This window comes from Schistocerca serialis, chromosome 8 (assembly GCF_023864345.2).
Source record: "Schistocerca serialis cubense isolate TAMUIC-IGC-003099 chromosome 8, iqSchSeri2.2, whole genome shotgun sequence".
Classification (NCBI taxonomy): Eukaryota; Metazoa; Arthropoda; class Insecta; order Orthoptera; family Acrididae; genus Schistocerca; species Schistocerca serialis.
In genome coordinates, this window is record NC_064645.1 from 481973869 (window position 1) to 481997876 (window position 24008).

Genomic DNA, 24008 nt, shown 5'->3' on the forward strand with positions numbered 1-24008 from the left:
CAACTGCCTCCCATGAGGCTCACAGGTAAGTGACGACGAATGTTTTAGCTGTCGCTGCACTTAGAACAACACTGAACTTTGCGTTGCACCTGTTGTCGTAGCCTTGACTTCTTTTTACACTTGCAGTAAACACTACCACTAATATACAGTGAACAGTTATTTTTATTATGCACGTCGCACCTTAGTGTGCATCTTCACACAGCATTCGTGCTTAGTTCCTTCGCCGATAGAGTTCATTTACAAAACAATCAATTTTGCAGGTTTCCTCCATTGGTACAGAAAGACTTATATTCTACTATTTACAAAAGATCACTTACGAGCTAATATTTACAATTAATGGTCACTCCTTTTGTTAAGTCCAGTGAACAACTGCTTTATGAATGGACTCTTTATATCTCAAGGTTTACTTTCACTAGAGAACCTAAAAATATTCTTTCAAACTTTCTTTTAAGGGCTCATCTCCTCATTATGAAAACTACAGGTTTCGCAACACTCGTTGCATTTATTCTTTAGTGCACCCAAGATCATTTTCTACTGCCACGCAGCATATCTACTACTTAACGAGTACGCATTTAACGCTGAATCTTTTTTTTTTTGTGCTTTCCTGCCAATTTTTTTTTTATATTTGAGGGCAGAATGGATAACAATAGGTCTCCCTCTTCGCTTCATGTACTCAGCAATCGTTCTCTGTTAAAAAAAAATAGGGTAACGCGTGTCTACTATTTTTCGCATGAATGGAATTACCGACAGTTCACTGGGTTTACGCAACCGGTCCATAACAAACATTACCAAAGCTAGCGAAGTTCATCACGCTACGTGTCTCATTTCTCATAAGCACTGCTTTGCCTCGAAGCACACGTGCCTTTTACAAGTCGACCCTTGGTCTGGGTTAATGAACCAGGATCAAAAGGAACAGGCACAAGGAAAATGGATTTCATAAGAGGAGTGTCTTAGGAGACATTTTTGCAATAAAATCTGCATGTAAATAAAATTATCATAATAAACATAGGCACATATACAAATTTCAACCTCTTTCATTACAGCATGCTTTGCTACTTCTACGTCTTACTCTGGTTATAGTCAGTATTAAGTTTAAATATCACTGCATTGCTTGTTCTTTAGATTAGCCTTCAATTAGGGTATTGAATGGTCGCTAGATTACACTACAAATCTTCTGAAGATCTTTACTTGGAATTATTTATGATACAGGGGGCTTGCTGTGTGGTTATTTAGTACCTTGATTCTACTGAAATCAATTCGTCAGCTAACATTCCTCATATACTCTTTACATTGGGCTCAGATCACAGGGAAATAGTTTACTTCAATAGCAATTAATGGCCTCGTGGAGTACTTACGCTACATTATTGATGCTTCATGGTTTGCCTCTATTTGTACTGTATTTCATCTAACTTAGTTTGATACAGCTTATTGTCTCCTTGTGTGAACACATGTGGGTTACCACTTGTTTTTCCATTTAACAGCACGCTTTAACTGAACTTTAAGCTATTTCTTCTACTCCTGTCCACTGTCTGGACTGTTTGAACATGTACCTTTTTTTAAAGCAGGTAATTTGGGCTTTTACAACAGAACTTCAAGTACTTACATTACTAAAAATAAATCTATAAATCTTCTTGTACCTTGAGAGAAGTGCTTATTTACGCATCCTTCTCCATTTCTCACCTTTACACATTTATATAGATCCGGGCAATCACCTCGTAAGCACATTTTTTTTATACTAACTTAAAGCTAAATTGAAATTCTTTCTGCAACCTTAATTTCCTGCTTCAGCTTGTTGAAGAAATATCAGTTCATGTCCATCACTATAAACAATTTTTCCATACTTAACATTTAATACTTAAAGTTTACATGTAGTAGCTGTTACCATGTAGTCAGTGCGCTGTTCAACACAATACTTATCATTAACAGGTCACACAAGGAAATTTCCAGTATGCAGGAGGTAAGAAACCGACACAGATTCTATCTGCAGTTGAGGCTGTGTCTGTAAACTAACTCTCTGTTTCGATGGACCAATCGCTCCCGATATGGAGCAACCCTGAATCGGCAATGATAAAACTTTTGAAACAGAAGACACCTGTCTGAAGAGACATGATGACATCACATTGATGTTTGCTCCTGTATCAACAATGGCTGTGACAGGAATGTTGGCAATAGAAATCTTAATCGAGGCCTGGACCTGTTCATCATAAATGTTGTTAATGTCTTGAGCTTCTTTGTCACGTGCAAGGTCATCTCGTAAGTCGGTCTCATGGTCGTACCGTATCGCATTAACATACTCAGAATCGGAGTATTCGTTAGTACCCCCACTGGAACCGGCAGCGACCTCTAGGGGGCTGAAAGGCGCTGCCTCTAATTTTCCGCAGGATGTTTAATCTGTTTGTCATTCATGGCTCTAAGTGTTTGTTCCGTTTCATATTAGTGCTGGTTATGTGGTACAAATGCCGGTGTAAAGGGGTAAAATCCACTGGGTGCATTCACTTGTGAATAGAATACTTGAGACAGCTGCTGTCGCCCGATCTTTTGGTTGCCGGCAAAAACCATTTCCTTGTGAAGGAAAGTTCGCATTTGGTGCCGTTTGAAAATTGTTCCGCGGTCCTCTATCCTGTGAAAAGTTGTTCTGATGTTGTGCTGGGTGGCCTCCGCCTTGCCCATGCCACCTGCTATTTTTCGACCTATAACTTTGATTGTACACTGGCCCATTTGAAAAATTACCAATCGTTTGTGGAGAATTTCCATGCTACTCAGGCGCAGAATTAAAGGGTGGGTTTCCGTACTGATGTTGTACCTGGTGGTTGTAAATTGGGTGGTATCTCTGCTGATTACTGTAATTGGTTTTCTGCTTCCATTTAAAGTTATTGCCGTTTGCGTTTTCATAACGGCTGGCAGGTTGGTACCTGCGATCACAGTAGCGCACTCTCTCCTTCGGCGCATTGTTGTCCGCGTGCAATGCATTCTGCTGGCTGCCAGGGAAGAATTTGCCGCTGCCAACCTTGGAGCGCATATCCTCGCTATTTAAATCTAAGGAATCCAGCACAGAAAGGAATACATCCGTGTCTTCTTTGGACACATTTACTAGTTTCTCTCTAATAGACACAGGGAGTTTACTTCTGAGAATCATAATTATGTCCTTGGAAGAAATCGGAGAATCCCAGAATTTAATTTTTGCTAGATACTTCTCGAAGTATCGCTGGAGACTTCCATGCTTCTCATTGAAACTTTCCGCACCATACACCTCCTTCCTTAATCTTTGCTGTACCCCATTACTCCAAAATTTTGTCAAGAATATTTTCTCAAACTCTTCATAATTCCTACAACACGTGCCTACCATTTCCGTTCCCCATAATGCTGCATCACCAGAAATAAATCCAGTGACGAACTGAATACGCTCTCTGTCTGTCCAGCTCCTGGGAAATATGCCGGAAAAATTCTTTAGGAACACGATGGGGTGTATTTCTCGCTTCTGCGGATGAAAAACAGGAAAAGTGCGATGCTTAATCACACTTTCCTCTTGCATTAAACTCACGATTGTGGGCGGATCATTTATTTTCCCTACTCGGGACTCAACAGGACTGTTGTTTTGCATGTAATCAGGCGGTGAACGACAAGGAGTTGACTGACATTCGTCACCGTCTAAAGAGTTGTTCCCTATAGTTTGCGTATGCATGTGCGGATTTTCTACCCAGTTTCTCAGCATTCTGACTTCGTCCACTACTTGCTGCTTCCACTCGGGAAGATCCCGTGTAAGTGTCCTCCGAGTCTGTCCCAATTCAGAAACAACTGTGTCTCCCGACTTACCAGGAGCAGCTAAGATTTCATAAGTTACATCCTTGACAGTCTCCCTAAGCTCCTCCCTGACCTTCTTTTCGATAAAAATATCTTTACCCTTTATCCATTCACCGTAGTGTTCCGACAATGCCTCCGTGTGTGCTTTCACGGTGCTCTTAACCTGTTCTTCAATATTGATGGAGTCTATCTGCCTCGACAGATCCTCCACTACACCTTCAATGTCAGATACTGCATTTCTAACTGAGTTTATTTCTTTGGTAGCTGCCTGAATTTTTGTGTTTAATGTTCCAGATACTTCAGCTATTTCACTTTTCACCTGTTTCTGCATTTTCTGAATTTGATCACTGATCTTAGTTTGCAGCTCACCCAAATGGGTATTTAATTCAGCCGTAATTTCTTTATGCAGATCTGTTTTGATTGTGCCTAGCTGCTGTTTTTAATGATTCGCTTACAGCATCTAATCGGACGTTAACAGTCTCATTTTGTGTTTTTACTGATTCGCTTACAGCATCTAATCGGGCGTTAACAGTCTCATTTTGTGTTTTTATAGTCTCATTTACTGCGTCAAACTGTTGTTTCAGCATTTCCATTAACGCACCGAGGTCATTTGTAGCTGCAGCGGGAAGAGTTTGGACTTTAGGGTCACTTTCCCCTGTTACAAACATGGTTAGTTCAGTTTCCACACGGGAACCTACCGTTCGCGATCGTAAAGGGTATGGAATACTATTAACGTCTTCACTCCCGTCTCCTGTTGTCACCTGTCTCTGTTTACTATCTGCCATTTTCGTCAGTAAATCACGTGCTACGCAAGGCTTTCGTCGTTTGTCAGTGACGTGGTGAGTCCGCTAATAGCACCGCTCTCGCGTGAGCAACAAATGAAATTCTATCTGGCGAGAAGACAAGATGGAACCTAAACGTTTCAGGCAAATGAATGAAGATGCTCTTCACTGCAAATTGCGCACACTATCCACCATGTTGAAAGTGTAATGCAGCTATACTAACAATGGGGAGAAATAATTTCTATTATCAGACTACGAAGAATTTTACTTTGAAAGATAAAATAAAGCAGATTTTCTATAGTGGGAAGGAGACAGAAAGGATGTGGATCGACTTGGAAAAGCAACATTGCTACTGAAGCACTACACTGCATATGCAAAATTCTGACTTACTTTTTGATGGCTTGGTTAGCACTATGTTGTCTCAGCAAATTCGCGTCTCTTTTCTTTTCCTTTCTCTCGATAATTAAACTGCGTTATTGACCAGCATATTTTCCATCATTATCACAGAGATGATGTGTACATGAAACGACAGAACATTTATTAACACAAGCACATAGAAAATTTTCCAAGAATTTGAACTAATTTTTGGCAGAGTCCCTGTTCGGGCGCCAAGTGTGATGTTACAAAATAAAAGTGATGTTGTTATTCAATGGAAAGTTGGAAATTGAGATTTAGCTTACTGTTTTATCAATCACAATTGGCGTAAGAATCGTGGATTGACCATTGTCATAAAATATTGCATTATGAGATGTGAATAGTTTTTACTTGCAGTTTCGCGTGGCTTGAGGCAGTCACAACTAGCATGCTATTGATTAAGAAATTGCGTTATCGTCTTTCTAATTACTTCATGATCGTAGATACGATCATACCCGGTTGTGAAGTTATTGTTATGACAAAACAATTTCCTAAGGGACCAGAAAGTTCTTAAGGGCGCAAAAACAACTGTAACATCACACAAAAGGGAAATTCAATATTAAAGCTGATGCAAGAAGACGATAAAACAGTTTTCTTTTTATCAATGTAACACGCACATAGGACTGCTGATCTTGGTGTCTGTAATATTAGCAAAATGCATAATTAAAATGAAAATAATACTGAGGAGATAATAGGAATGAGCACTGCTAAATGATTCAGTATTCCCAGAACAAATTTTTATTATAACTAAAACATATATCGTACCTTAAGCTTAGTACTACAATGACGGTAGATTTCTATGTCCGCATCATGTCCATTGAGTGCTCTTTTATATAGCCATTGTCTTCTTTGAGTCGCTCGTGCGTCGTCACGGTAAGTTATAACAGTTCTTTACACTTCACTCAAACTTAGACATAACACGTTTTTATACATTTAGTAAAAATTAGATCAGACTGCCACAAATCTGCGTCCATCTTACTTGAGAAAAACAGTACAAGTCTTTAGCGCTCAAGGCTTCATTTGTTCTCCAGCGAACAAAATAGTGAAGGATCGCATATCTATCCATATTTTTTTGTTTATATTGCCACCCAAAGACGACGAATTACATTATTTAGAAAATTCCACCGTCGCCATGCGACGCCTCATTATACATTAATCACTATTTATAAACAAGTATTTGCCTTCTGGCTGAAAGTATTAACTACTCGTATTTGCTGTTTTAATGAAGTCAGAAATAGCGAATATCACAGAGTCCAGTTGAAGCAAAACGCTCAGTAATGTAAGATTGCACCATTTCACAAACTTTAATGTAAATAGCTTTGTGGTATTCCTTTGGGGTTTTGAAAGTGTGCGGTGAGCTGGCTTCGTTGTTTTCATACTTCCTTGGTATACTTCGATTCCGAGGAAGTGAAGAATCATCCACTTCTGAAGGTTTTTCTTTTAAACACAATTCCCAAAAGTGTTCAAAACTATCACGCCTTCCATTCAATACACAAATCAAGCCCTCATATATTCTTTCCAGATCAGCAACACTTAGATGAGGGCATTGCATTTTTTCATTGACATCCTCTACTCGGTTCATTGCTTGGCAATAAAGACGTAAAAAGAAATAAGTATTGAATTGTAACATTGACTCAAGGTAGTCTGCACATTATAACCTGCCTCTGTTTTGTCCTCTGCAGACAATGTTTCAAAAAACTCTAGAAGTTCTTCAAAGTTTTTCAATTTTTTCAAGATACTAGAAGTTCGCATAGTCCATTGAGTCAGGCAAAGGAGTCATAGACTAACTTGGTCGTTGGCACTCTCACAGCGTATACTTCTGAGAAGTCCCATCCTTTTGTTGGATTCCTTTATGGTGTTTATTAAGTCCATGGCTAAAACCATAATATCCCTCATAGACGTAAGATGGCAGAGACTGTCTACAACTGCCAAGTCGAAACTGTGAGAAGTGCAGTGCACATAATGTGCTTTTGGTTGTATATCCAAAGCTAATTTTTTTATTCCTTTGAACTTACCTCTCATATTCGAGGCACCATCGCAACACTGTCCTCTTAAGTTATCCATTGACAAATCAAGACGAGCAGAAACGTCTTTTAAAATACTAAACAGATTTTGTGATTCAGTGTTGGGGTGTCATATAAGCCAAAAAAATCTTCGTTGATGATTAAGGAATCATCGACAGTACGAATACAATCGAAGAATCACTTGTTTTGTCAACCAGAACAGAAAAATGTTCAGTCTTCACGATTGAAGCCAATAGATTTCTCAACACAGACTTTCCTAGTAGATCAATGATCTTCTTTTGAATATCGTGGGACGTCCACTTATACCCTGAACACCCTAACCAATCTTTAAACCCAGATATGTCATTCTTCCAGAGTTACAGCAATTGAAAAAAAATGGAGTTTACATCTTCATGCCCTCCAATTGCTAGTCCTTGTCGGCATAGAAATGGCATGGTAGTAAAAATTGTCTCAAGAACTAAACGGCCTTTCTTCATATCACTATCTAACTGTTCATTCAGTTGGGACGCCACACTTCAATTAGTGATAGAATTTAGTGTCAGAACACCTTCCTTATGCGTAAACTTATTATTATGAAGACAGAATTTTTCCAAAGCGTTTTTCCAGTTATAAAACCCTATGGAAGTAAATGCATCTTCTTTTTTGAAGAAAATTGTCATAGATTTTTATCATCTGCCTCCTTGCAGGTTTTGCAGAAAACTTTTTCGGTAGATGCTTCATATTCTAGCCATGTATATTTGATCAACCAAGACTTCTGAAATGATCTTCCCTTACTGGATTGTCCAGGTTTCAGCTGTGAATGGTTCTCGCCTGAAGACGATGAAGCAATTGACGACACAATAATTGTTGGAGGTTGACTTGCAGTATCATCAACTTCCAAGCGCGCCTTTTTGTAACAAATTTAACCATTGCAAACTTAATTCACAATACAGTAAGACTAAAGTAAACGAAATATAGTCGTACAAAATAGTCCACTAGACACTAAAGTCGGAGCACTAAACACGTCTGCAGCATGCACTAAACGAAATTATCCACACACATCGTAATGTGTCGAAGCGTCAAGGCGACACGAGGTGGAGGATTCCAGCCGTTTCTGCGCCAGTCCTTGTGATGTCGCCGCGGTCGCAGCGCTGGCCCGTCGACGCCAGGCTTAACCCGAAGATTCGCGCACCGGGACAAATTTTAAGTGTGCCCGCAGCACATTTCGCTTAAAGTACTTTTACCTCTTTATACATCTGGCTTTCAGTAACGTTTTGAAACTATTACGGCAGTATTAGCGCCGTATCCTCATCATTGTTGTACTGTGTGTTGCAGTGTGTGCTTTCCCATTAGAACAGGGAACATGTAGAATATCATCATTTTCGGCTCTTTCTGGCTTGTAATGCTTTTCTCAATATACAATGCTTGTGATCGCAGGATGAATGACAGCTTCTAAGTGTCTAATGTAAAAAGCAATCGTATATAAATCGTATAAAGTCTAACAAAATACATTGCAATTGAAGATGCATAAAATCCACAAAAAACACTTTCAGCGCATAAGACTCTTAAGTGAAACAGAAAAAATGGAGACTATCAAGTAAGTTTATAAAAAAATCATTGATATTAATTAGTCATTAAGGAATTATTTATGATTAAAAATTAATTAACCCATAAGTTTTAACTTATCGACCTCAGTGGTTTTAAGTCGGGTTCACACACACATCTAATGTGGCGTTGCAGCTTGTGGCTTGCCGCAGTAGCATCGTGAGCTACCTTTCACACAGGTTGTCACAACTTATACGTATCTGCATGGCTTTCAATATGGCGTCAATTTAAGTCACCTAGGTGGGCAAGAATGTTATAGTGCAGGTTACGGCGTTAGAGTTGTGACAAGAGTTAAATACGTGGAAGACAAAACCCAAATGCTGGATCCGAAAATAAATTTCGCACAGGAATAAATCAAGGGAAACAAAAATAACATTCAGAGGCGAAAATTCTGTCTGCAACGGCAAACTAACCAACAGCTAACATGTAAATATCACCTGCAGACACACCACTCTTCCGAGATTTTAGAATCTTATTGTATTCGTTAATATTGGCATTTCGAATAACTAACTTTTTGGTTAACAGCTGCGACATTATACTCTGTAGCTACATTCAATGCTCGGTCTCACAAATTAGGAAGTCTATATGACTCGCTGATTTGGTTATATATATATTGGTGTGAGACACACACACACACACACACACACACACACTGCAACAATCAGTCAAACGTAAATTACTGTTCTTGTAGTTCTAGAAGCTGCTAAAGTGTACCTGCCTACCTGCCGACCATTATTATCATACTTTTCAGAAATAAAATAAAAATACACACAAATTGAATGGAGTATAGCAGCAGTTACTTGCACGATAACTGCGACAGAATGCTCGTATTTCGCAATATTGCCACCAGGCAGCAGGAATTGTAGGAAAGTGGCGCACCACTGTACAACCAACCTGAACTTTTGTGGCATGACAAAAGTTGCGTCTCTTATGTTGCGCCACTAAGAACTGGGAGTTCACATATGCAACTACAACGCGACTTCAGTATGCTACTAGCTGTGGTGATACTTTTGTTGGTGTGTGAACCCTTAGTAATGCATAACTGCTGCATGGGTAGTGATCAACTTTGGCCATATCTCTGATTTTTATCTTCTACGAATTTCTTTCGCGTCGTCTGTCTGTCTGATTGTTATGATATCTTTGTGTTTGTTGTCCTACACAGTACACAGGGAAGTTGTTGGTATACGTTTGAAGGCGGTGTACGGAAGGAGTTTAATGAAGGAGATTTAAGTAGTTTCTATTCAAGTTCTAACTAAATCATGGCGGGAATGAACGACGAAAAACTGCGGATGATGGAGGATGAAATGAACAGGTAATTTAAAGCAGTGTTAAGTTTGTTTGTATTTCTTTCATTTAATTTTATTTGTTCCTTGGAACATGCCCCCCACAAATTTTGTAGTCATATAATATTGGCTATATCTATGTAATGAAGTAACGATGGGTAAACACTTTAATTTGGCACTTATCTAATTTAGGGGGGACAAAATTTTCGAAAATATTTCTGCTCACTTTTTGATCAGTTAGACTATGTTGATCTCGAAGATGTTATTTATTTTCATCCCCGATAAAAAACTTTTTAATATATCGAGAGAAAAAAAATATTTTAATGAAAAATTTTTTTCTCATTTTTTGACCGGACCACGAATATGTTATTTGCAAACATCATTCAAGCTTCATCGTAGCACATCAAACCACTCGGATAAAATCGCCTCATTCTGTTTACACTAAAGTGAAATAACAGTGTAGTTAAGTGTTCGTTTAATTTTAGCGGCCGTAAGATACAATTGTATAAAGTATTTTTATGGACTGTGTTAATGTACTCTGAGACAGAGTTGTTGTTGTTGTTGTTGTGGTCTTCAGTCCTGAGACTGGTTTGATGCAGCTCTCCATGCTAATCTATCCTGTGCAAGCTCCTTCATCTCCCAGTACCTGCTGCAACCTCCATCCTTCTGAATCTGCTTAGTGTATTCATCTCTTGGTCTCCCTCTACGATTTTTACCCTCCACACTGCCCTCCCATGCTAAATTTGTGATCCCTTGATGCCTCAGGACATGTCCTACCAACCGATCCCTTCTTGTAGTCAAGTTGTGCCACAAACTTGTCTTCTCCCCAATCCTATTCAATACCTCCTCATTAGTTACGTGATCTACCCACCTAATCTTCAACATTCTTCTGTAGCACCACATTTCGAAAGCTTCTATTCTCTTCTTGTCCAAACTATTTATTGTCCCTGTTTCACTTCCATACATGGCTACACTCCATACAAACACTTTCAGAAACAACCTCCTGACACTTAAATCAATACTCGATGTTAACAAATTTCTCTTCTTCAGAAACGCTTTCCTTGCCATTGCCAGTCTACATTTTATATCCTCTCTACTGCGCCATCATCAGTTCTTTTGCTCCCCAAATAGCAAAACTCCTTTGCTACATTAAGTGTCTCATTTCCTAATCTAATTCCCTCAGCATCACCCGACTTAATTCGACTACATTCTATTATCCTCGTTTTGCTTTTGTTGATGTTCATCTTACATCCTCCTTTCAAGACACTGTCCATTCCGTTCAACTGCTCTTCCAAGTCCTTTGCTGTCTCTGACAGAATTACAATGTCATCGGCGAACTCAAAGTTTTTATTTCTTCTCCCTGGATTTTAATACCTACTCCAAATTTTTCTTTTGTTTCCTTTACTGCTTGTTCAATATACAGATTGAATAACATCGGGGAGAGGCTGCAACCCTGCCTCACTCCCTTCCCAACCACTGCTTCCCTTTCATGCCCCTTGACTCTTATAACTGCCATCTGGTTTCTGTACAAATTGTAAATAGCCTTTTGCTCCCTGTATTTTACCCCTGCCACCTTCAGAATTTGGAAGAGAGTATTCCAGTCAACATTGTCAAAAGCTTTCTCTAAGTCTACAAATGCTAAAAACGTAGGTTTGCCTTTCCTTAATCTAGCTTCTAAGATAAGTCGTAGGATCAGTATTGCCTCATGTGTTCCAACATTTCTACGGAATCCAAACTGATCTTCCCCGAGGTCGGCTTCTACCAATTTTTCCATTCGTCGAGACAGAGTAACTATAAGTTTTATCAGAGCTTAAGCATTTTGGCAGATTGTAGTGTAGTGAACTACAGGGGCAAGTAAATATCATAACAGAGTATTAGAGACTATGATGAAGTATGTCATTACATATTTTAACAACAAAGTGTTAGAAAATGCTTAAAATTTTTACACCACCAACCATTCTTTAATAGAAAACGTCGTTCCCATAGTAAAGTTTTAAACATAATATAAACTTTGTGTTTCATTTTCTGAATTAAATTATTTCTTGTGGTAAATTATTACATAGGCTATTTAATTTCATTCTTTATTTTTATCATGGATGATGTCAGTAGAGATACACTATTAGTAATAGATATGTCAGTTTGGTGCACGTATATTGGTGTCATATATACTCAATATAGAGAGGGAGCAGAACACTGGCAATAATTCTTTTGCGTCTGTATAAGCTCTTTGAATGAAGATTGTGCTGAGAGACAGATGTGTAGTGCAGTCCGCAGTTAACATTAGGTTGGAAGGTAACATTTTTTTTGTGAGTCGGCAGAGCCAATGAATGTGTGTATGAAATGTTAAATGTAATGGTTCACTGATCTGTAGTGTAGTCCAAAGTCTGCATTAGGTGGGTATTTGATTGCTTGGTTGTCAGTTAGCGGAGAGCTGTCGAACATTTCAATTAATCCATTTAATGTACATTTGAAAAGACTTCTCCTGTCTGTTAGACATTTTATTTCTCTGGGAAGATTATCGAAGGCATGTTGCACTCTTTTCTGTTCCTAAGTGTTTCGCTATCTAGGGATCTCCAGATAATTTTTTTTCATCTAGTATTGTATTGCTGAATATCTTTGTTACCATCAAACTGCAATGGATAAGCCCTAACTGACAACAAATTTCGCAAGTGACTAAATCTACTCCAAGGTTGTGGTTAATATTGGCAATTGTTTAAATAGATGCCTGCAAGATGTAGAACCACAATAACAATAAAATTTCTTGTTATTTTGTTGTCATTGGACCATGACAGTGGTGTACAAAATTGCGCATTACAGCTGATAAGTTCCTTTTTAATGTAGAATGAGTGAACACCTAACCCGTTGTGTTTGTTTGAATGCTGTTATGTAAATGTTGCATAGTTTATAAAAGATCTCTAAATAATTTGTGCCCCGTGAATTCATGATAGTTAATTGATCAATTTCGGTGGCTAAATATCATCCATAGTGATATATCAAGCCCCAAGACGCCAACACAAAAGTGATTTCAAATTGTTGACCAATATCATTAAGCATTCCTATGCCACATCAAATACAAAATCTTAGTCACACATATACTGAAGCTAATAGGATTACTGTGGGAAAATGATGATTTTGGGCAGGGACAAACTACAATTTAATGTCACCAAAAGCGAAAATAACAGTTAAATATACAAAGTGCAATGACAGACATACAATAAACAAAAGTTTGAAAAAAACACAATTAGAGCAAACAAACTGTATTTAGTAATGACAAAATTAGCTGACCAATATCTACCTCTATATACACACTCCGCAAGCCACAATATGGAGCATAGCAGAGGGCACATTGGACCACTACTACAACCAATCAAGGCAACTTTTTACCAGTCATCGTATCTTTGTATCACTTACTATTTTTATTTTAAATTTTTGGTGTTCCAGCTACTGGCATTATTTTGTTTGAGAAGTAATGAAGGTAATAAAATTTATTTGTAGACCGAGATAATGCCAGTAGGTGGAATACCAATCATTTGAAACAAAAAGTGGTGCAAAGGCACCTTGAATAGTAAAAGTTATCTTGATCGACTTTAGTAGTGGTACAATGTGGCCTATGCCATGCACCAAATGGAGGCTTGTGGAGTATGTATGTAGATGTAGATATTGGTCTACAACTAACAGAGCTAATAAAATTTGCTCTTAGAACAAAATAGTGCCAGTAGGTGGAACACCAGTCATAGGAAGCAAAAATAGTAAGTAGTATAAAGATAGCCTGACTGGTGAAAATTTACACTGGTTGACTATAGTAAGTTCATTTCTTGTTACATTTATAAAAGAGAAAGAACTTTTACCGGTATGGCCTTGTACAAGCTCTAATTGCTGTTATCTTTGTGGTCCTCAGACAAAATGTACATTGGCAGTAGTGGAGTTGTTCTGCAGTCAACTTCATATGCTGATTCTGTAAATTTTCTCATTAGCGTTTTGTGGAGGGGGGGGAAAAAAGCTGGCTTCGGTCTAGGGATTACCATTCGAGTTCCCAAAGGTTCCTTTTAATAGTTGTGTGTTGACCAAACCTACCAGTAACAAATATAGCATCATGCTTGTGAATTGCTTCGATATCTTCTGTGAATCTGGTCTGGTGGAAGTCTCAAACACTTGAACAGTACTCAAGAATGGGCCACATTAGTGTTCTGTATGTGATCTCCATTATAGATGAGCTACACTTCCCTAAAATTCTGCCTGTAATTCAAAGTAGGCCATTCACCATCCCTGCTACCATCTTTACAGGCTTGTTCCGTGTCATATTGCTTGGATATTTAATCGACGTCATTGTGTCAAGCAGCACACTGCTAATGCTGGATTTAAACATTAAGGGATTGGGTCCTACTCATCTGGATTCACTATTTTTCTACTTTTAGAGAAAGCTGCCATTCATCAGGCCAGCTGGAAATTCTGTGCAAGTCATCTTGCATCCTTTTACAGTCACTCAATGACAACACTATCCTGAACATCGCAGCAGATTGCTGCTCCCCTTCTTCATCAGATCATTTATGTACATACAGAATAAGGGCGATCCTATCACCTTTCTCTGAAGTACTCCAGATGATACCCTTGTCTCCAGTGAAAACTCCCTGTTGAGAACAACATACTGGGTTCTATTACTCAAGAAGTCTTTGAATTTCTTGAGTATCTGGAAACGTAATCTGTGCACTTGGACCTTTGTTCAGTCTGCAGTGGGGAACCCTGTCAAACACTTTCCAGAAATATAGGAATATTGATCCTGTTGCCCTTCATCCATGGTTTGCTGGATGTCATATGACAAAAGGGCAAGCTGAATTTTGCATGAGCAGTGCTTTCTAAATAGCTCCACTTAGCCAAGACCAGCACAAAAATTCTGAAGCAGATTGCACTAAAAAAGCCTGAAGCCAAAACGAAACACACATAGCAAAAAATCGCGAACACTAGCGAAAGAAATTATTGTCATCATCAGTTGACTTGGATAGCTCAACTTAAAATACAGATGCAATACATAAAGGCCAAAACTTGCACAACAAGAACAACTTCAGCAAAAGAAAGAATCAAATTTACTAGACATCAGATTCCCAGAATGAGTGGTCAAGGCTAAGAAGCATAGATACCACAAAAAATAAAGCAAAACTGGTGGTCTGAGAACTGCCACCCCCACCTTTCGGCTCATAAAACGGTGGGAGAAGCAAATACATTTATCTTTTACTACCTGCTACCTGGAGCACTCCCATCTGAGTTCCTGAAGCATTTCCGTAACACTCGCGTGATGATCAAACCTACCAGTAACAAATCTAGTAGCCCGCCTCTGAATTGCTTCTATGCCCTCCCTCAATCTGACCTGTTAGGGATCCCAAATGCTCGAGCAGTACTCAAGAATAGGGCGTATTAGTGATTTATAAGCTGTCTCCATTCAGTGAATTGGAACTCTCCATTGCCCTAATCCGTTGTCTGGATAGGGCCCCAGGGCCAGACCACATCCACAACCAAAGGCTGAAACATCTCTCAATGGATTGCCAGCACCAAGTCCTTGCCCTCTTTAAGTAGATCTGGAATGAGTACTGAAACCGGGAAAGAACCTCCTCGAGATGGACAGTTATTGCCCAATCAGCTTTACCAACATTCTCTGTAAGTTGCTTGAATGCATGGTGAGCAAGCGGCTGTGTTGGCTCCTTGAGTCTTGGGGTCTTTTAGCTGCATCTCGGGGCAGGTTTCACAAAGGCTGCTCCACTGCTAATAATTTGGTTCACCAGGAGTCCACCATCCGGTCGGCCTTTGCTCACCCACCTCCACACATTGTCAGCACCTCATCACTTGTCTTTTTCAACCTACAGAAGGCTTATGACATGACATGCCTTCATCACATCCTTACTGCATTACAAGAGCGAGGTCTCTGAGGTCTAATCTACATACATACTCCGCAATCCACCATACGGTGTGTGGCGGAGGGTACCTCGTACCACAACTAGCATCTTCTCTCCCTGTTCCACTCCCAAACAGAACGAGGGAAAAATGACTGCCTATATGCCTAATCTCTCTTATCTTATCTTTCTGGTCTTTCCGCGAAATATAAGTTGGCGGCAGTAAAATTGTAATGCAGTCAGCCACAAATGCTGGTTCTCTAAATTTCCTCAGTAGCGATTCACGAAAAGGACGCCTCCTTTCCTCCAGAGACTCCCATCTGAGTTCCTAAAGCATTTCCGTAACACTCGCGTGATGATCAAACCTACCAGTAACAAATCTAGTAGCCCGCCTCTGAATTGCTTCTATGCCCTCCCTCAATCTGACCTGTTAGGGATCCCAAATGCTCGAGCAGTACTCAAGAATAGGGTGTATTAGTGTTTTATAAGCTGTCTCCTTTACAGATGAACCACATCTTCCCAAAATTCTACCAAAGAACCGAAGACGACCATCCGCCTTCCCCACAACTGCCATTACTTGCTTGCCCCACTTCATATCACTCTGCAATGTTACGCCCAAAAATTTAATCGATGTGACTGTGTCAAGCACTACACTACTAATTGAGTATTCAAACATTACGGGATTCTTTTTCCTATTCATCTGCATTAATTTACATTTATATATATTTAGAGTTAGCTGCCATTCTTTACACCAATCACAAATCTTTCACAAGTCATCTTGTATCCTTCTACAGTCAATAAACGATGACACCTTCTCGTACACCATAGCATCACCAGCAAACAGCCGCACATTGCTATCCACCCTATCCAAAAGATCATTTATGTAGATAGAAAACAACAGCGGACCTACCACACTTCCCTGTGGCACTCCAGATGATACCCTCACCTCCGATGAACACTCACCATCAAGGACAACGTACTGGGTTCTATTACTTAAGAAGTCTTCAAGCCACTCACATATTTGGGAGCCAATCCCATATGCTCGTACCTTCGTTAGGAGTCTGCAGTGGGGCACCGAGGAGACGAGGTACTGGCAGAAGTAAAGCTGTGAGGACAGGGTGAGAGTCGTGCTTGGGTAGCTCAGTTGGTAGAGCACTTTCCCACAAAAGGCAAAGGTCCCGAGTTCGAGTCTCGGTCCTGAACACAGTTTTAATCTGCCAGGAAATTTCATATCAGCGCACACTCCGCTGCAGAGTGAAAATCTCGTTCTGGAAACATCCCCCAGTCTGTGGCTAAGCCATGTCTCCGCAATATCCTTTCTTTCAGGAGTGCTATTTTTGCAAGGTTTGCAGGAGAGCTTCTGTAAAGTTGGAAGGTAGGAGACGAGGTACTGGCAAAAGTAAAGCTGTGAGGACGGGGCGTGAGTCGTGCTTGGGTAGCTCAGTTGGTAGAGCACTTGCCTGCGAAAGGCAAATGTCCCGAGTTCGAGTCTCGGTCCGGCATACAGTTTTAATCTGCCAGGAAGTTTTATTTTATGACTTGTCTGTGCTGTCTTTTTTCTGGGCTTTATCTCTATTTTTTGTGTTAGTTACACTTAGGCTTTCGAGGATTTTCCTTTCACTTCCCTCCTTTGACACGTACTCCTGCTTTGTCTCTGAACAGATGAAGGGAATGATGACCTTGCAGTTTGGATCCTTTCACCCCAAACCAGCTAACCAAAGCAAAAATGGTGAACAGTAATAAATTAACACAACTCACCAATCAGTTTAAACATAGGACTGATAAAAAAATAGTATTTCAACATAACTGTAACATGAAGACTGAATCTAAACTTGTTAAGCTGTGTTCTACTCCTGATGGACCACCACACCTTCACTTGTAGCCACTGGAAGAACATTGACATGACAGCTTTGTCAGTCTCATGTTACTGTCTTATACACGATATTTACGATACTCCCAAATGACGCCTACCATTTGCAAAAATTTGATAGTTTGTTCATCATCTGCCATCTCACTCAACAACATTTAACTGTTGTATATTAATTTTGATTCCATGTTGCTAAAAGTAACACAGCAAGTCATGAACCAAAATAACAGACTAGTAAATCAAGTCTTATACCACAGATTATATACGGTATAAGGACCAGTGGAACGTACCATAGAGATAAAAGAAAGGATGCATACATCCCACAACGAAAATACACATCATAACATTAATTTTTTACTCTCAGTTCAAAATAAACATAAACTGCATGTGTATTTCACAGTTCATGTAAAATGAAAGAGCAGCTCAAAAGCCGATTAGTGGTATCGAATGCTTTAGTTCACACATTTTGACAGTATGTAGTATAGACTGTACAAATGCATCTACTGATTCCTATGTAGCAACAATGCACCTGTTCACTCTGCATTTTGCTTGCAGTAACTTCTTTATATAAATAATACTTTTGGATCAAAGGAGACCACTCACCGAAAAGCAGAAGCACCTCTGAACCCCCACCCTCCCCCACACAGACACAAAGTCCTTAATGTACAGCCAGAGTAAAGTGTAAAATACACACAGAAACATCACATGCATACATACACACAAGCCTGTGCCCCTATATGGTGCCAACTGGACAACCAGTGCCAGTGCTGCATTTCCACAGGTGGACTGGGTTGGGGTAGGGTAGTATCAGGTGGGATGAGTTGGGGGGGGGGGGAGACGGGAGCCAGAGAGAGGGAATGTGGTGGTCAGCTATTAGCTCGGAAGGAGGCAGGTAGTTTGCCGGCTAGGAATGTGTGAGGGAGTGACGGCAGGTATACGGACGAGGCACGTGACACGATCGGAGCCAGTGTGGAGCGTCACACGGTGACGTGAACTGGGAGGGGGTGACAGGACGGAGGAAAGGGCAACAGTCAGTTGGAGGGCATGGGGACAGTGGGTTGCCCGAGATCGAGGCCAGGACGGTTATAGGAGTAGAGGATGTGTTGTAAAGGTAACTCCGCCTAATTTGTAGAAGCTGGGTGGAGGGAAGGATCCAGATGGCATGGGTGGTGAAGTTGCCATTTAAATTTTGCATTGTGCTCTGCTGCTTGTATTGTCATCACGTAGTCAGCGTTGTTTGTGGTAACAGTTCGATGGTGGCCATTCATCCTGGTGGCTGGCTGGTTGGTAATCATAGCTGTGCAGTGTTGCAGCAGAGTTGATATACGACATGGCCACTTTCACTGGTGATACAGCGTCTGATGCGGTAGGATACGCCTGTGCCAGGACTGGAGTAGAAGATGCCGAGTTGGTGGGTTGGGTAGGTCTTGCACCTTGGTCTGCACCTACCTATGCCAATTTCTTTATGAGCCATCTAGAGGAAACCTTCCTAGCCTCCCTAAACTCCCAGGGCAAGGAATTAGGAGTGGGGGTGTCATAGGGACGGACTAGAGTGTTATGTGGTTGGGTGGGTGATGCAATATCACTTCAGGAGGGATGGAAAGGATCTTGGATAGGATGTCCCTCATTTCAGGGTATGTTGAGAGGTAAAGTCCTGACAAAGGATATGGTTCAGTTGTTCCAGTCCACAGTGGTACTGGGGGACAAGGGGGGGGCCCTACTTTGTAGCTGATTCTCGTGGGTGGTGAGAGGATTGGGGGTGTGAGACTTTCAGCATTCTGGGCATGGGAATTCTTATCACTGTAGATACATTGTCCACAGGTGGATAGGCTGTATTGGGAAATTTTTGGTGTGGAAGTGATGTCAACTGTCAAAATGTAGGTACTGTTGGTGGTTAGAGGGTTTAATGTGGACAGAGGTGTAGATGAACTCATCAAAGAGGTGGAGGTTAGTGTCCAGGAAGGTAGTGTATTGGGTGGAGGATGACCAGGTGAAGCAGATAGGAGAGAAGGTGTTGATGTTGTGAAGGAATGCAGACAGGCAGTCTCAGACCTGAGTCCAGATCATGGATGTGTCAATGAACCGTAACCAGACCAGGGGTTGTGAGTTTAGGGAGGCTAGGAAGGTTTCCTCTAGATGGCTCATAAAGAAATTGACATAGGTAGCTGCCATGCAGGCACCTGTGGCTGTGCTGTGGATTTGTTTGTATATATTACCTTCAAAGGAAATGTTTTGTGAGTCAGGATGTAGTTGGTAAAACGTATAAGGAATGAGGTGGTGGGTTTGGTGTCTGAAGATGTTGGGATAAGTAGTGTGTGAGAATGGCAAGGTCATTCACATGAGGGATGTTGGTGTATAGGTAAGTCCCATTGACAGTGACAAATCGGGATCCAGGAGGTAAAGGGGTAGAGATAGTGGAGAGTTGGTGAAGGAATTAGTATCTTTGATGTGGGAGGCTGGATTTCAGGCAATTGGTTCGAGGTGTTCATCAAAATGAGCAGAAATTCTTTCAGTAGGAGCACAATAGCCAGCTACGATGGAGTGTCCTGATTTTTTATGTTTGTGCATTTTGGGAATCGTGTAGAAGCTGTGTGTGTGTGGATCGTTGTTGGGGTGAGGAGGCAGATAGACTTCTGGTATGGGACTACTATGGCAGAGGTTTTAGGAGGAGGAGTCGGGAAGCTGCTGGAGGCCTCCTGTGAGGTAGTCAGTGCATCTCATCATAATAGTGGTGGAGCCTTTGTCTGTAGGGAGGATTACTAGGTCAGGATCTGTTTTCAGGTTGTGTATTGATGTCCTTCCTTCTGCGAAAAGATTAACATTCTTAGGAAGGGACTTAAAGGAAGGCAGGCATAAAACATAGTATCCATATTCCTTCACACCACCACCTTCTCTCCCATCCAATTCACCTGGTCCTTCTCCACCCAGCATGCCACCTTCTTAGAAATTGATCTCCTCCTCTCTGATGGCTCCATCCACACCTCTGTCCACGTTAAGTGCACCACAGCTGACACCCCTTCCACACCAAAAAATCCCTCCTGTACAGCCCAGCCACCAGCGGACAATGTATCTACAGTGATGAGAACTTCCTTGTCCAGTATGCTGAATTCTTATGAAGGCATTCACAGACGGGCACTACCTTGCAAACCTCATCCACAAACAGATTTGCAAAGGCATATCCCCACAAGTTCCCAGTCCTCCCACCACTCGTAAGAATCACCTACAAGGGAGTGTCCTTCTTGTCACCCAGAATCACCCTGGACTGAAACAACTGAACCATATCCATTGTCAAGGCTTTGATTATCTCTCATTGTGTCCTGAAATGAGGTACATTTTACCCAAGATCCATCCCATGCTTCCTAAAGTGGTATTCTGTCACCTACCCAACCTCCACAACATCCTAGTTCATCCCTTGCCACTCCCAGCCCCAACTCCTTGCCACAAATATCACATTCCTGTGGCAGACCAATGTGCAAGACCTGCCCGAACCACCCAACCAGCTCCACCTACTCCAATCCTGTCACAGGCTTATCCTATACCATTAGAGCCAGACCAAATGTGAAAGCAGGCTAGATAATTCCCACTCTGCTGCAAACACTGTACAGCTTTTTATATCAATATGATTAGCAACCATCTGTCCACCACAATGAATGGTTACCGCCAAACTGTTGCCAAGAACAAAGTTGACCATGTGGTGGCACAACACACAGCAGAGTGCAGCATGCTCAGTTTGAATGATTGCTTCAAAACCCAGGCCATCTGGATCTTTCCCTCCACCACCAGCTTCTTTGAACTACGCAGATGGGAGTTATCCTTGCAACGCATCTTCTCTCCCGTAAGCATCCTGGGCTCAATCTCCAGTAACCCACTGTCACCACATGCTCTCCCCAACAGCTTCTCCTTTCTCTGTCCTGCCACCCCTTCCCAGTTCATGTCCCCATGTCACATTCAGTATGTGCCACTCCATACCTGCTCCAATTGTGAACCTGGTTCCTGTACTTGCCATCCCTCTGTCCTACATTCCTAGCTGGCAAACCTGCGTCCGGCCATCCTGATTTAGGTTTTCCGTGATTTCCATAAATCGCTCCAGGCAAATGCTGGGATGGTTCCTTTGAAAGGGCACGGCCGACTTCCTCCCCCATCCTTCCCTAATCTGATGAGACCGATGACATCGCTGTTTGGTCTCTTCCCCCACGCAATCCAATCCAATCCTAGCTGGCAAAATGGCTGCCTCCCTTGAGCTGCTAGCCACCCACCCCAATATGTCTCCCTTTTTTTGCCTCTCTCCCTCTCCCCTCCTCCCCCCACTCCCGTATCCACCCAACCTCATCACCTCCACAACCAGTTCACTCACCAAAATGCAGCTCTGGCACTGTTCATCCAGCTGGCACCATGTTTGTTTGTGTGTGTGGGGGGGGGGGGGGCAGTGACTATCCACAACACAATGCGCCTGTTTTTTGGTGAGTGGTCCCCTTTAATTCCAAAGTAATTACATTCTACTAGAGCTTTTCTACAATATTAACATAATATTGAGGTATGTAAATTTATTACTGTCATGATCTTTTTGTTCACATAGTAAATGTTAACAGTGTTGTTCATTTAGTAAATAAAAACTACCTTTTATTTCTTCCAGATGCGTTTTCGCCATTTATTTTAAGCCATTGTCAGTGGGATCTGAAAGTAAAAGGCAAAACACATATGGAAGAAATAAAATACGTTGTAGCGAGAAAAGACCGTTTTTACTTACAGAACAAATATTTCTCTGCTTGCTTCAGGTGATGGCCACACAGACAGACTTGTTGTTTACAGTGTGCCATATACAAAGAACTGGTAATTACCCTGTTGGCTTTCTACTGCAATATTAAACTGTCATGCACACGATTAGTGTTTCCCCATAAAATAATACCAAATGATATTGCGCTTTGGAAAAATTAAAAGTATGTTGTGCTAACATGTACACAGTCCGTCCCACTGAAAAGGGGACTGATGTGAAGTAAAATGCAATCTCCTTGTAAGTCAATACACAACTGGAAATGTTGGAAAAATTGTTCAAAACAATTATGATGCTCTACAATTGGAGTTACCTTCAGGATAGTTGCCGTAGCCTTCTTGGATATCGTAAATTGTTTTGAAACACCATTCTTTCAGCACCATTTTCAGTTTGGGAAATAGCAAGTAGTCGCACGGAGCCAAATCTGGTAAATAAGGGGGGTGGTCAAATGCAACAATATCTTTCTGAGCCAAGAAATGGCGTACAATCTTGCTTTTGTGTGCCAGAACATTGTTGTGCCACAAACACCATGTTCCTTGGTTGTAGTTAGGTAATAATGTGCATTCACCATTTGAGCTTCTGGAGTGGATTCTTTATGGATAATTCTTTTGGAATCAAAGAAAGCTGTAACCAGTGCCTTGACACAACTTTTCTGCATTCACACTTTTTTCGGTTTCAGAGATTGTGGACCTCTCCATTTCGAGCTCTGGTGCTTTGTAAGTGGCTCATACTGAAAACACCATGTTTCATCACTGGTTGCGATGTATGACAAGAAATCTGGGTCCCCATCGGCTGATTGTTTCATGTCTGTGCAGTGTTCCATTTTGCAATGTTTTTGAGCATCCGTGAGTGAGTCGGTTACAAAGCAGCAATAGATCTTTTTGACCAGATTTTCAGTCAGAATGTGATCAGTCCCGTCTCTTATTAACTTACCTTGCTGTGGTATGAATTTATCTGTTGCTGTCGATACTGTATCTTTGAATTTGAGCCACATCTGATCTACACTTACATAATTAGCTTGGAAGGAATGGAGATTCTCTCTTAGGAAGCCATCAAGCGAATTTTTATCTGCTGTTTTAAATAGGTATCTTTTGCGTTTATTTTTAGTGGTTTTGGTTGATATGGTTTTGAGCCTCGCTACAATGCCCTTGTGTTCACTAATCCCTGTATCCGTCATGATGCTCTCTATCAGATCAGGATTATTTGTGGCTAAGAGGTCAAGTGTGTTTTTGCAACCATTTACAATTTGTCATGAACTAATTGTTCAAAGTAATTCTCAGAGAAAGCATTTAGTACAATTTCGGAAGATGTTTTCTATCTACCACCGGCTTTGAACATGTATTTTCTCCAACAAAGCGAGGTTAGATCGAAGTCTCCACTAGTTATAACTGTTTGCATGGGGTACTTCAAGTTTTCTTTGAACCGTTCAGCTATTATATCCTCTGAGTCGGGGGGGTCGGTAGAAGGAGCCAATTATTGGTTTGGTATGGCTGTTGAGTATAACCTCTACCCATAGTAACTCGCAGGAACTATCTATTTCAACTTCACTACAAGATAAATTACTACCAACAGACACAAACACACCACCACCTACTTTATT

At 40.9% G+C, this 24008-nt stretch overlaps 1 protein-coding gene across 1 annotated transcript in view; it reads left to right on the forward strand.

Moving 5' to 3' along the window:
- The first annotated feature begins 9734 nt into the window (after positions 1-9734).
- LOC126416444 (RNA-binding protein 42-like) overlaps positions 9735-24008 on the forward strand; it is a 351434-nt gene continuing 337160 nt past the window's right edge. Inside the window, exon 1 of the mRNA XM_050084170.1 lies at positions 9735-9917. Within this exon, the coding sequence (XP_049940127.1) occupies positions 9865-9917 (53 nt within the window). The 5' untranslated portion in view covers positions 9735-9864. The remainder of the gene's footprint in view (positions 9918-24008) is intronic.